Source organism: Canis lupus, chromosome 2 (genome assembly GCF_003254725.2).
Source record: "Canis lupus dingo isolate Sandy chromosome 2, ASM325472v2, whole genome shotgun sequence".
Lineage (NCBI taxonomy): Eukaryota > Metazoa > Chordata > Mammalia > Carnivora > Canidae > Canis > Canis lupus.
In genome coordinates, this window is record NC_064244.1 from 53961295 (window position 1) to 53976598 (window position 15304).

General features: G+C 37.7%; 1 protein-coding gene across 5 annotated transcripts in view; it reads right to left on the reverse strand.

Moving 5' to 3' along the window:
- The window catches only part of MRPS27 (mitochondrial ribosomal protein S27), an 87706-nt gene that overhangs the window by 54295 nt on the left and 18107 nt on the right, over window positions 1-15304 (reverse strand). For 2 of the 5 annotated variants that reach the window (XM_025446909.3, XM_025446910.3), the window contains exon 4: window positions 13899-13957. The exons of the other annotated variants lie outside the window; for them this stretch is intronic. In XM_025446909.3, coding sequence (XP_025302694.1) covers window positions 13899-13957 — 59 coding nt within the window. The remainder of the gene's footprint in view (window positions 1-13898; window positions 13958-15304) is intronic. 5 annotated transcript variants of the gene reach the window in all.

Genomic DNA, 15304 nt, shown 5'->3' on the forward strand with positions numbered 1-15304 from the left:
AAAACATCTGTAGAATTTCTGTATGGGTGCTCATTCCTTTAGGACTCTCTCCATTCGGTTCCACTAGTCTAAGAAAACAACTCATTTTTATTTACCATCACTTTCTAAGTCATGTTATCTATCTGGTAAACCTGTCATTCTATCTTAGTCTTTTTCAAAGTGCCTTGGTTATTCTTGGCCCTTTATTCCTTAACATTTCAGGATCATCTTCTCCAGTTCCACAAAACATTCTGCTCAGATTTTGGTTGGACTTGCATCGACTTTAGAAGAAATCTGAGAGTTAGTGTCAATTAGTTTAAAACAAATTAAATGAAGAGATGTAGTTGAAAGCCCAGCAGGAAATATACTAAAAGGGAAGTGATTTTTCCTGTACAAATTGCAGCCTTGCTTTCCATAAAATAGGCCACACAAATAGGAACTCTTACTGAGTTTCTACATTTGGGGGAAACAAAACAAAACAAAACAAAACAAAATAAAATACTGGGTAATGCTGATAGTATTAAACATCTTTAGACATTTTTAGCTAGCTGCTCTGTGTACTCTAAATATCACAGTTAAAATCATTGGAAGCAGTTCTTCAATTTCTATTTCAACCCTTTAAATGTTCTCCTGTCACGCTCCCAGCCCCTGGAACAGACCTCTTCTTTCAGTTCTAATCTGCATTTTGATAACCAATTCAGTAACATCTTATCAGAGATCAGTTCTGGTGCAGGTTGTTGCTAACTGGCAATCACCTTCTCCGGGCTTCTCCCCTTGCTCCACAGCTGGGATGCGGATGACTTTCTGCTGCCCCCTTCTGGTTTCTGGCCATAAGCTTAGCAGTATGGGTATATACAGGGGACGGTCAATTAGCTCTCCTTCAGGGTTAGGCAGCATCTCCCTCATTTGTGATATTCCAACTGAATACTGCATGATGAGTATTCATAAGCATCTATTTCTCCTTATCCTGAGTCCTGATACTCTCTGTACTCTGATGTCCCAGGTGGGGGTGGTGACAACGAGTTGGGGACCATTAGGCTTAGTAACCAAAATTAGAGTTCAAAACACATTTTCCCTAAGGAGAGAAATAGAGGGAAGGTATAGCCCCTGCTCTTCAAAATATTGCAGTGCAGCAAAGACAACGTTAAAGCTAAAGTTTACTGAACACTGACCTACTCTGTCCCAAGACTATTCTAAGGATCTTATTGTGTTAATTTCTTTAAGTATCAACTATCCTCAAGCTCAGGCACTATATTAATCCTCATTTGAATGATGAGGAAACTGAGGGACAGAGAGTATAAGTAACTAAATCATACAGTTAAAAGATGGCACATGTGAGATTCAAATCTAGATAGACTGGCTCCAGAGGCCATGCTCTTATCTACTACACTATACTACTTCTCAAGTAAAGAAAGAATAAGAAATACATATTTTTGACTAGTCAAAAGAAAAAAAATAAACCAAATAAGCCCTCTGAGTAGATAAAAGAAAATCCTATAGAAGAGAGTCAGAGAAATCACATTTAAATGATGAAAAACAGGCTAAATTTATACATGTAGCAGAATTTGGGCCAGGTCTTAAAAGACAAGGTTGCATCTTATCAGATGCAGATGGGGGAGTGGGCAAAGTTAAGAAAACAATGGGCACATTCAGAGAATAGCAGTCCATTCTGGCTGGAGTCTGAAAGCGCTGGGAAAGCGTGCCATCCGTGTTAACTGATAGTACCTGCTGTTATCTTAGCAAATGGAGGACTATAATTAGCTATATATATGAGATCCACAAATTTCTCATTTTAACAAATAATTTCAGTGTTCTTCCCATCAAAACTCTGCCTGGCTTTTATCAATGAAGACAAATGACCAATGTGAATTTCTGCTCTTGGTGGCATCCATCACTGAGCCACGTAACAGCCAGTGTGTCACATTTTATGTGCTGTACTGGCCTAGAGTTGGGAGACTTGGTTTTATGTCCCAGCCTTGCCCACTACTAGCTACGAAATGTCTACCACTGGTCTTAAAAATCAGCAATGTTATTAAAAAGAAGAGAATAGATCTCAAAATATAAAGTCTATCTGTAAAAACAAACATAACTGGAAATGTATCATGAAAATGATTGTAGGATGGGCACTAAAGAGAATTCACATTAAATACTTCTAGTTCCTCAAGTATACTCTTGCCTAGATAGATGGCATCCAAAAATACTTAGGAATTCACTTGCCACTGGCCTCAAAACTCACTATGAAATCAACTGAAACTACAGTTTTCACAAAGGTCTTCTTAAAGCTTCTGTTTATCTATTCATGTCTCCCTTAAATACTGTACCAGCTCCTAAAAAGATTTCTTATCTTTAAGTTAAATTGCCTTACATGCAAAATCATGCTGAAGACTCTCCATTTAATAAACATTAAGACATTACAGTGATGTCTTTCTCTCTGCCCTACAGCTATAATTTCTGCTACCTTGATAATGACTTTGCAGTTATGAAAACAACCAAGAAAGTGACTTTTTTTTTTTTTTTGATCAAAGGACTTTATACTGTGGAAAAAAACAACTTGGGATATATCTTTTTATACAAAAGGGTAGAAGATTTTTAGGTTTAATCCAGAGGGGTCAGCAGCTATCAGAATAGATTTTAGCTTCCTCCTTTTAAAAATCCCATGTAGCTAACTCTGGGAAACGAACTAGGTAGGGGTGGTAGAAGGGGAGGAGGGCGGGGGGTGGGAATGAATGGGTGACGGGCACTGGGGGTTATTCTGTATGTTAGTAAATTGAACACCAATAAAAAATAAATTAAAAATAAAAAAAATAAAAAATAAAAATAAAAATCCCATGTATATGCAAGGCATCAAAAATGGTGCTTTGTGGGCTCTCCAGGAAAAGATAATAGGAAAATATCAAATAAATAAACTTACATATATATATAAAACAAACATATATATACATAAACAAACATATATATCTATGTATCTATCTATCTATATTTATACACACAAACATATCTATCTATCTATAGATAGATAGATAGATAGATACTCGCTCCCTGGAAAACAAAACTCAATACCGAACTTCTTATACTAAGAAAATTACTAAAAGTATTTATAAATGAGATGGTAAATGAAGCCGGTCACCCAAATCCAGATGAGATTAAGAGATCCCCTTACACTTTCTATTGTTTATTTACCTTCATTAGTTTTTCTTGTGATATTCATAGTTAATGTGGCTGAAATGTCAACTCCAGTATTTAAGTAAATGAACTTCTGAGTCAGAAACTAAACAAAGACCAGAATCTCAGGTTTTCAACATCAGGTTTCTGGTGATAAGGTCTAGCTTCTAGATCAGTGAGATTGAGAAACAGAATTTTAGATACGTATGGTACCTTGGGAAGCATCTAAGATCATTTGTTCATCTGAGAAGCTGATGTCCAGAGATCATTAACCGGCTCCAAGTTACAGATCGAAGTGGAAACTAAGTTGTTCCTAAAAATCCATGTCATCTAACTCCTGACATCCTGATTCCTTCAGCATCTCTTCAGCACTTTTTTTTCATGATTATGCATATTTTTTATAGTTGTATCTCTGTATATTCTAGGGGTTTTTTTCTGGGTTTAATTAATTTTGTGTCACTCCGTTATGAGCTACTGAAGTATTCACTGAGTCTTTATCTTCTGCTTTATTCCTTACTCTGCCTTAGGACAAAGAACTGGCACAAAGAGATAGCCTCGTCTAAGTGATGAGCCTCTGAATTGGAAGTGAGGTCATCATCTGCAGCTTGGATTTTTCATGTGGCTCTAAGGAAATTGCTTAGTCTTCCCAAGTCTAAATTTCAGATTCTGAAAGTTAAGAAGTCTTCAGAGACTGCCTACTCTAAAATTTCCTAGTTGGCACCAGGACATTAGGAAGACTCTAATGTAGGTATGTTTTGGCAGCTGTTCTTTCTCCAAAGGTCTGTGACCAGTTCCTCTTAAATAGCTCAATGTGGTCAGTAGGTGTAAGGTGTGATGCAGCAAACTTAGAAATCTGTATGTACACAATAAAAAGGCAAAAGAAAAACCCATCATCTTGCCATTTTCTAAATCTGCTTCTAGTTCAATACTTCCATCAATGGAGTAGCCATTTTCTCATTAACTGAGGTTCAATTTTCAGCTCATTTTGACCCTCCTTGTTTTCTATCTTTATATTCGACTTGTCACTAATCTTGTTGATTGATTTTTTTCCCTCCGATGTGCAAAACATTTCTTTCTTCATTTCCACCGTCAATTACCACAGATCAGGCCTTTTATCACTTTATGCAGACAATTTCCTCCCAACACTTTCCCTTTTCAATCCAAAACTTACTGTTATTAATATTTCTGAAATACCTTTATTATGATACATACTTCAAGACTACTGATAACTCTGTTGAGGTTCCGTATTTTTAAAAAGTAGTAAGTAATATATACTCATGATAAATTTAGAAGGTACAAGAAAGATTTTTAGTCAACAGCTAGCCAGGCCTTAAAAAAAAAATCACCCAGGTTCTCCTCTTCCGTGTGAAATCCTCAAGATGTTTCTTAGTAGATCATAGTAGGTCATCTAATAGAAATCACTATTAGCAGTTTTTACGTGTATATATATTTCATTTCAGAGACAGCTATGCACATACATACATATATCCACATATGTATAAAAGCACATATATACATACTACATTTACATAGAATCCACAGTGGTAATGTAACAGAGTTCTTTATCTTTTTTTTTTCTTTTTTGCTGAATGCACTTTATAACTTGTCCCATAGTTTAAATGTCCTAAATTCTACTGTCAATAGTTAATGTAATCAGGCCCCTACTGATCAACATAAAGTTTTAGTTTATTATTTCATAAGTGTATGATGAAGCCAAATACCTAGAGGTGAAATTATTGTGTCAAAGGGTATGTATATGTACATCATAATTTTGATGTATGTTGCCAGAGTTCTCTCTGCAGAAGTTATACCAATTTACCTATCTACTAGCAATGTATGGTAATGACAGATTTTAAACTCTCTCCTCTGCCAGCATTCTTCCCTCTATAATCTCCTTATTTCTCACTGTTCCTTAATAAGTCTTTCTAGTTAGAGCAGTCCCATCTCCCATAAAGCCAGTTTTCACCCTACTCTTTTAACTCTACCTATACTGCTTGTTCCATCTTGGACATTTGTTCCTGTTCCTCCTACTTGTCCATTCTTCAAGGCTATCTCAAATTCTACTTCTTTTATGAATGCTTTCTGATAATATCACTTCCTCTTCAGCCTGCCCAATGCATGCTTTCTCTAAAACACACAAATACAGTCAATTTACCCATGTATTAAATCTTGGGTTTGTGTTGATTTTGAATTACTCCATGTATCTAATTATCGCCAACCAATTTATAATCTTTTTGATTGTAGTGATTATATCATATCCTTCCTTTGAACACCCACAGCTCTGGAAAATTAAAAAATACTTCCCTTAAATCTACTGGTTTCAGAACTTCCCTTATAAACAGAGCTGAGAATCATTTGTCTTACGGACATGAAATTTGTCTTCATGTATTTCCATCTCAAATTCTGTCAGGGCAGTTAAACACTGGCTTCACTGGGAAAAGAATGATTACTGACTTTCATATAATCAATCTCCCTTCACATCCCTTAGAATCTTCCCTCTTATCCTTCTTGTTTCTAAATACATACTAGGCATTCAATACGTATTTCTCGAACTGAGTTTGTTCCTAATTTCTGTACATTAACAGTGCATGTATGCATGTATGTGTATGTGCATATGTGTGTATGAACACATACCAAAACTGACATGGGATGCAAAGGACCTGAACCAGCCAAAATGATTTTGAAAAAGAACCAAACTGGAAGACTTATAGTAGCTAATCTTAAGACTTATTATAAAACTAGAGCCATCCAGACAGTGTGGTACTGGCATCAAGATAACAATGGAAGAGAGGTCAATGGAACAAACAAAATAATACAGAAAGAAACTACCACATACACAAAAAATTGACTTTCAAAGCAACTCAAAAGTAATTCAGTACAGAAAGAATAATCTTTTCAACAAATGATGCTAATACAACTAGGTATTCTTACACCAAAAAATTAACTTTGATTCTTATTTCATACCATATACAACAAATAACTCAGATATGGATCACAGTCCTAACTCTGAGGCCTAAAGCTATGAAACGTATGTATAAAAGCACATATATACATACTGCATTTACATAGAATCCACAGTGGTAATGTAACAGAGAGTTCTTTATCTTTTTTTTTTTTTTTTTTTGCTGAATGCACTTTATAACTTGTCCTATCGTTTAAATGTCCTAAATTCTACTGTAAATAGTTAATGTAATCAGGCCCCTACTGATCAACATAAAGTTTTAGTTTATTATTTCATAAGTGTGTGATGAAGCCAAATACCTAGAGGTGAAATTATTGTGTCAAAGGGTATGTATGTGTATTCATAATTTTGATGTATGTTGCCAGAGTTCTTTCTAAAAGAAAACACAGGAGAAAAATCTTTGTAGTGTTGGGTTAGGCAAGAACTTCTTCACTGACAGCAAAAGCACAATGCATACAAGAAAACAAACTGACAGACTTGACTTCTGTCAAAAATAAAAACCACCTTCTGAAAATCACTATTAAGTGAATGAAAAGACACAGCTATGAGAAAAAGAATTCTTAACATTTAGCAGTAAAAGAATGAGCAACCTGATTTAAAAAAAAAATGGGAAAAAGAATTGAACAGACACTTTAGCAAAGGAGATTTAGGGATGGCAGATAAGCACATAAAAAGATGTTCCATATCATAGTTGTTTAGGCAAACACATTAAAACCACAATGAGATACCAATAAACCCTACCAGCAAGGCTAAGCACGCTGGCAAAAATGTGGAATTTCTGTTGGGATGTGAAATATATAACCATTTCGGAAAACGTCTACCTACCATATGCTCCAGTCATTCCATTCCTAGATATCTACCCCAAAGGAAAGCATCTGTCCCCACAAAGCCTTGTACATCAATGTTTGTAGCTGCATGGATGGCTATAAGACTCTTAGGGGAAGAGCCTCCAGGGGACTACTCATCACACCAGAGGAGTAAAAGAAAGTAACTATGGCATCAGATCACTCTGGGAAAGTTAGGTAGGGCTTGTGAACAAAAGCCAGGAAAGTACCCTTAAAGGTTATCCCCACGTGGCTGCTCTAACCAGGCTGCAGGTCGAAACGAGACCAGTGGGGAGAGAAGTGCAGAGTGGGAGCAGGGGCAATGCGTTCTCACCCCAACTCGCAGCAGCTCCAGCACGTCTTTGGCAAGGCTCAGACAATGCCCCTGACAATTGACTATTGTCTAATGCAGAGCCACGAACAGTAAGAAACTCTCTCCCAGCCCTGTGGTAAGGATCTGCCAATAAGAACTAAATAAAGCACTTGGCAATATTAAAGCATGGAAGTGTTATTATTATTTTTTTAACGCTGGAAGAATCATTTATCTCCCCTTGGGCTCTTACCTTTTCTTAATAATGTTCAAACATAATGACACCTAGTAATATGCTAACAGAAAAATCTCTAATTTCCTTTTATTGCTGAAATATACAATCTCTATGCCCTCAAAGGAAAATTACTACTGTTTAAACTACCAATAAGCTCCCACCCCCACCCCCACCCCTTCCACAGGCATGGATTCTTACAATATAGGGCTTGGGTAGCGTGCTCACCTTTTAAGGAAACACTGGGATATTTTTGTTTAGTGAAAAATGAAGCTATTTTGGTCCATCCTTTTTTAGACTGGCTGCCAACCTGGGACCTGGAGACATGCAGGCTGCCATCTGCCTCACCCCAGCTGTTCCTGACCTACCATCCGTCTCCAACCAGGGACGCCTACTATCTGCCAGGTCCGTTAAGCAACTCACGAAAGATGCTTGAGGCCAAGGTACAGTCTGGATGAATGTATTGGCAGCACACAGTCTGCCACACAAGCTTGACTTCTTCTCATTAATGGGTGACAGGCCACTTTGCATGACAACAGAGCCGTATTGGGAGAAAAATAAACCTTCTCATGGAGCTCTACAACCATCTCTTCTTATCGAATGACAATTCAGCATTCTCTACATTTTTGCTAAAAACCAAAAGGCTACTTAATTTTAAAATTTATTTATTTATTTGAGAGAGACAGAGAGAGAGTGAGAGAAAAACTGTGTGAGTGGGGGGAGGAACTGGGGGAGAAGGAGAGAGAGAGAATCCTAAAACAGATTCCTTCCTGAGCATGGAGCCCAACTTGGGGCTGGATCCTGGGACCCTGAGACCACAGCCTGAGCCGAAATCAAGAGTTGAACACATAACCGACTGAGTCACCCAGGAACCCTAAAAGAATACTTGAAAAAAATATCATATTCTTAAAATGGAGAAAATATGTCATATACATTAGAAATTTCTATCAGCCCTCAAGAATGTCTATTGTGTTGCAGATTAAATTATCAGTTCTGATTACTGACACTCTGATAATAAAAGAAACAAGTTTTATTTCACGTTTGTCTAAATTGTCTTGGCCCCAAAGTATTTAAAAGTCTAGATAAGACTTTAAAGATGTGATTTGTAAACATCCTTGGTGAAGAGGATACCACAGGAAAGAAGGAATGTTCATGATTTGAGTTACCAATCAATGAATCCAATAATCAAATACCAACACGGGAGTTGTTAAAGGTTGTTGGAACTGTGGAAACAAAGGCTGTTATTGGTGCCACAATTTTACTGATGACAAAACAGTTTTATCTCCTAAAAATGGAGACATAGAGCCTGCCTCAGGAATCACATGCACTTTTGTGCATGTGGGCAGCACACATGGGCCTGGGGAGTCCTGAGCTCAGAACCACTGAACAGGTGGCCCAAGAGATGCTCTCCACAAAATGATACAGGAAAACTTTAGATAAGCTTGCTGTAACACTGACCTCAAGTTGACAAATCCTAAATGGGGATCTCTTCTGGAGAAAAAGCTAAGATCACAGCTTTTAGAAACCAAGTATTACCAATGATTCACAGACTACAAGAAATATAAGGGATTTCTTCCTGTTCCTTAATTTTACTTTTCTCCTGCTTTATCATGCTCTATACTCTGGTCTCTATGGAATCCCTTGTCTCAGATTCCCTAAAAAAACAAAACAAAACAAAACAAAACAAAACAAAACAAAACAAAACACCTGAAAAAACAAAACTGTAGCCCCTTATGGGATCCTTATCAATAAGATCTTGCACTGGGAAAACACTGCATTATTGTTTTCATTGTCCTGTCCCCCTCTGCTCACATTCCATCCTTGTGGCTTCCCTTTTCTGCTTGGGACAGGCAGGGGCTTACATGCACACCGTCGATGTTGGCTGTTCTCAGCGAATCTCTATGCCTTAGTCTCTGCATCAGTAAACTAGAGATGCAAATCTAATTCTTAGGAGTGCTCTAGATTTGTAGTACAGCAAAGGTAAGAACACTTTTTCTTTCAAAAGCCAAGGAGAGGGCATGTTGAGTGGCAAGAAGAAATTGATCCCATGCCCAAATGAAAAATATTCTGCTCAACTCTTTTTAACACTAACATGGGACACAGAAAACTCTTTAATAAATATCAAGCATGACTCACAGTCAGCTTTTTTTTTTTTTTTAAGATTTTATTTATTTATTCATGAGGGACACAGAGCCAGAGACACAGGCAGAGGGAGAAGCAGGTTCCATGTAGGAAGTCCGACGTGGGACTCGATCCTGGGTCTCCAGGATCAGGCCCTGGGCCAAAGGCAGATGCTCAACCACTGAGCAACCCAGGCATCCCTAGCGGTCAGCTTCTTATGCCAGCAGTCAAATGCCCACAGAAAGACCCTTTCCTCTCAGCAGCCATCCCTTATGGGGTTACCTCTCTCCTCGGTGCCTCAAAACCTCTGCTGCTACCGCTGGGCAGTCTCCTGGCTTCTCCTCGCCAGGCCAGGAGGGGAAGGGATACCAAAACCCCGCAGACATGTTCCTGTTCCTGCCCCATGCCACCCACGCACTGCTCTCCTGCTGCCAGCATCTAGGGGCCTGTCCCCTTCTCACCTTCCCCCCACCTTCTTCCTGCTCAGTGGGGAAGCTCAGGAGGCTGGCTGTATTTATGCTTTCATTTGGAAAACAGCCTACCTATCGGCCATATGTTTGTCTTACTCTATAAAGTCTAAACTAAAATAAGAAAAGAAAGCCTTCTTTGTAAGAAAAAAACAAAAACAAAAACAAAAACACAAAGACCTAGAAAACTTCAAAAGACCTGAGGGAAGCAGCAGGAATAAGCCTAAGCAAAGGACCTTTCTTCAAACATGATCTCATAGCGGGGTTCTTGACATTTCTTTGTGGCATGAACTCTCTGGAACTCTGAAAGCTCATAAGCCCCTTCCCAGAATGATGTTGTAAATGCATAAAATAAAAGCACGGATCACAAAGGAAACCAATTATAGTGAAATACAATTATCAAAATATTTTAAAAATCCTTAAGATGTGGGAACATGTGCTTCTTTATTGCATGAATTAATACCAACTAGCAGTTTAATTCCAAATGTAATTTCTAAGCAGTGATGAGCATAATTTAAGATATCTGCAACAAACAATAAAAAAATCGGTTTTTATTAGTGAGAAAGACACAGATGCTGCTTATTATAATACTGTGATCTGTTGCGTATATTCTAAATGAAAGGAAATGCTAAATATCACTGAGAATTTAGTGGAAAAAAAATAGACAGTTTTATTCTCATCTAAGTTCACAGACCTTGCTCAATTCTCTCTGCAGGCCCTGATCCATAAAGCAGCTGGAGATATAGTTTCTCTGGCTTGAACAGAAGCAGAGGGCTGACGGCAGCAGGGCTTGGCTTCTCCCTCACTGCCCCTTCCTCCCCAACCCACACCCCCAAACCCCTGTAAGGAGCCAGCTCCAGGGCTTCTTGGGAGACAGCTTGAAAACCACTCATAAAGGGGGTTACTATGAAGCCTGCTGAGAGTACTTACGCAACAGCATGCCTATGCCTATTTTCCCACTCTCTTGGCCATAACTGTACATATTTTGTGAATAGAATACGTAGAGAAATCAGGCCCTTCTTACCTCATTTATTTTCTTTTTCACTTTTTTGTTCTATTTTAAGCATGTTTCCTTTGTTTTGTTATAGTCCAACAGCTCTTGGCATGCCTTATTTTCCTGTTTCTTAGCTGTTGGGTTTTGTTTATTATACCTCAATTTAGCCTTTGTGCTGTTGTAATAATTTTTACTCTTGGCTTATATTCCCACTTAATGTGTAGGATATTATCGGAGTTTTTTTTTTTTTAATTTTATTGTCAACCTATATAGTTTCTGGTATTAACTGCTTTCATCATCTTTAACTCACATTATTTCTTTGTTTACTGCATCATTTACTTTTTTTTTTTTTTTTTTTAATGAACAGTGTGGGGAAAGTCCATCATAGGGTTGCAGGTCCCCAGAGAATAGATCAAAGCCCAAATAGGGGTGTTTAGAAATTCTTCCTTCTCCTGCTTTCTCAAAAGCAGCCTTTCCAAGTCTCCTTAAAGGATCCTTGGGACCCTCAATCTTGAAGCCCCTAAACTTTTAAAACCGTGTCCTTCAGGAGATTCAGAGGCTAAAATTCTCTCCTGGGATGACAGAATGCTAACAGGCTGGCATGTGTGAGTAGGACCCCGAACTGTTGGGACCTGGAACTGCTTACTGTGCACCTGATACGACGGCAGGTGCTTGGTCAGCTTCCCACTGATCACTCAAAGATTCCAAACTTCTCTGGCTCTGATATTCTTTACATAATCCCTGGGGAGATTTGATCACTGGAAGATGAGAGGATGTGGCTGCTATGCTTTCCTTGCTGAGCCTCATCTGCACAGGCTGAGGCAGCTAGAGTTGAACTTATGAAAGGCGGCAGCCCGAAGTCCTGTTGTGGGCCTATCAAAGACTGTACTGCCTGGGGAAGGAGAAATCCTCTAGGTAGTCGAGCAAGAAGCTACCAATTATTTGGGATTAAGAAATCACTTCGACATTTCTTCCCCCTAGACTTGTGATCATAACTTTAAGATCTCTAAAATCATCCCACCTGGAATGCACACAGAAGACCTAACCAATGGAAACACCAGAGGATCTTGGTATCTTCAGGATTAACATTCCTGATTTCAATTAATGGAGAGAAACCCCATGAGTTCATAACTTGAAAATTCTAATTTTGCTGAGGAATAGCTGTTTTATATGTTCTCTAAGGCTGGAAAGCGAGAGTGTGACATTTAGCTAATGAGTGAATCTAGCCAACCTCCGTTATTTACATCTTGATGCAGTTTCTTGGGGTTATACCTCATCCCATACATGTGTAAAAGCAATCTCACAAAGTCACAAAAATGTCTTAGAAAAAAAAAAGAGAGAGAAAAAGAGAGCCAATTTTCTTGGCAATGGAAGGGAGGAGAAAGAATAGAAATAAAAAGGTTGTAAGTCATAGTTAGAATATTAGTTCTGTTTTTTTGTTGAAGTACTGTTGACAATATCATATTAGGATATCAGTTTTGATTAAGGAAAGGATGAGATATCAAATTAAACAGTGGTTCAGATTGGCTCAGACTTAAGATGGGTAAGAGTCTTCTATATGATCTATATGGAAAGAGGAAAGAGATTTTAGGAAACTTTCAGAAAGACTCCAGGCCAAACATCATGTGAAGAATCATAGATAGCCTTAAAGGTAGGACTTAAATTTCTCAGTTAAACTTTAATGTATGAGGAATGGGACAATGTTTAACTTATTGGTCACTATATACCAGCACCTTGACACAGCCTGCACATGCAGTAGGTGCTCAGTAAACACTTGCTCAATGTTGAATCACTCAAATCAATTATACGTTACAGAGGTAGTTGTCAATTTGGGATGTGTTTCTTACAAGACTATGGCACTGTGTCCCACAGGATGGAATTCTAAGAAATAATTTTTCTTTAGATATTGGAACAGTTTTCTGCATTTTGCTGTCAACAAAGCAAAAGAATGAGAACTGGGCATATGCTAGCCCAAATGTACCTTCCACTATAGGGAAAAATAACTCTCAAAGGAGCCCTACAGTGCCAAAGAACCACTCAAGAAAGGCAGGGCTTACTCTCATCAAGGAATCTCTTTATATTTACCTTAATTAAGAGTAGGAGGGCACTTGCGATTATGATTTCAGGACTGCCCCTTATTTAACGAGCTTTAGGTTATTCACGTCTTTTGCTATTATAGGTGGTGCTGTACTGAACATGCTTCTTTTTCTTTTTACATATGGGTATGTCTGTAGTTCACAGTGGGACTGTTTACAGCCATGAGAAAAAATGAAGTAAATGTGGTAACGTACAGAAAGTTTTAAAGTATTTTGTTAATTAAAAATAGGTAAATAGTGCATATAGACTGTATTTCTATCCAAATGAGAAAGAGAGAGAAGAGGTAAATAGATACCTAAAATTTTTACCTATCAGACTAACAAAAATGTCTGAGAGCATGAAAATATCTGTTGACCAAGCTGTAAAAACAAGCCTTATTCATACACTGCCAGTGGGAACATCAACTGGTGAAATCTCAGGGGAAAGCAATTTGGCAATAGCTATTGTAATTCCAAATGTATACACTTATGAGAATTATGTGCAAAACTACATATGTACAAGGTTGTTAATTACTGCATTGCACCTTAAACAGAGACTGGGTAAACCCTCAAGGTCCTATAAGAGCAAACTGGCTTAAATAATATATTCATAATATGGAATATGATACACTTATAAAAAATGAGGAAGCTATCTATATACTGATATGGAAATATCTCCAAAACATAAACTTAAATAGCAAGATAAACATTATATAGAATAACTAATGCCTTTTGTGAGAGAATATACAGCCAAATAAAATGGAAAACTTACTTGTAAAGGTAATACTCTGCATGGTCTATCTCTTCTCTAGAGGAAATGTTGTCCACAAACTAAAAGACAGAAAAATAAACCTTTGGTTGAATATACATTATGCCATAGATTGGACCTAATTCACACCCTGACTTAAAAAAAAAAATAAGATACTCATTTTATTGGACCACTGTTTGCATGGTATGACTCCATCCTTGAAACCTTTGATACTAATGCAAAGAATATACAATGGCTTCTCTTTTTCTATGTGTAGATCAACCTTGGTTAGAAAAACTGTTTGAAAACCAAATATGAAACCTGCTCAGAACAAGAGAGAGCTCCTCCTCCGTTTACAATTAGTTATCAGTATTTCCCTTTATCTTTAAACCTTGATATTTTCTCTCTGTTCCAAGCTTCAAACATAAGAATACACAGTTGAAAGGATAAAGACTCTTATGGCTGAAAAAATATGGCCCAAGAGACAAACACCTAAATTTAGAAAATGCAGTCTTATGATCATTTTTCCTACTCTGATTTCCTATCCCGGTTCCATCCACCTGTGATCCTTCCAGCAACAAAGTTTTCCTTGAACCACAAAATCCCTATCTGTGCTCCCTAACTCTAAAATAAAGAAGCAAACAGAAATAATTATTCCAAGGATGGATGCTACCCTAAGTAGACACACAGGCAAAAAGAATGGAGTAGGAGAAAATGCATGTTGTGAATATAATTAAAACCTCATGAAGAGGAAGAGAGTAAAAAGGGGGAGACTTTCTAAAAATGTCTAGGACTTAAGGATTTTATTTAGAAACCTCATTAAGGAGCAAAAAAATACGCTTCTAACACAGTACTTAAAGTTGAGAACTAGCTCTCCTGATTGCTTGCTGTGTGGCATAGACAGATGGCACAGCCGCTCTGGAACTTAGCTGCTCCATCTGCATAAATAGAATAGAGGCACCTGCATTAAAGAGTGTGAGGCCCCAATGAGAAGATGTACATGAAAGCTCCCGAAGCTCTAAAGCACTACTACAACAAACACCAGGTATTGTGCCATACAGAAATCTTATCATGTAAGAGATGAGCAATGGCTTTTCAGTTCCCCTCTGAAAATTATGAGCCTACATAATTTAGGCTATGACCTAGTTAAAACTGTTTCCATGCTAAAATGAAAATATCAAGAGGCAGAAAGAAAGGACCCGAGACTAAAAAGGATAAGAATTTCTTTACTTTTCCTCTTTTAGACTTAAAATCTTGAATTTTAAGGCACCATTAACGGCAACAAAGTATTTTCACAACGAAGATCTCATTTTAGCATCACATCAGCCCCATGAGCGAAATACTATTAAGCCCACCTGGAAATGAGGAGACTGAGAGAAGGCCCAGTTGATAATGTCACAAAATAAATTCATGATAAAGAAAAGATCAGA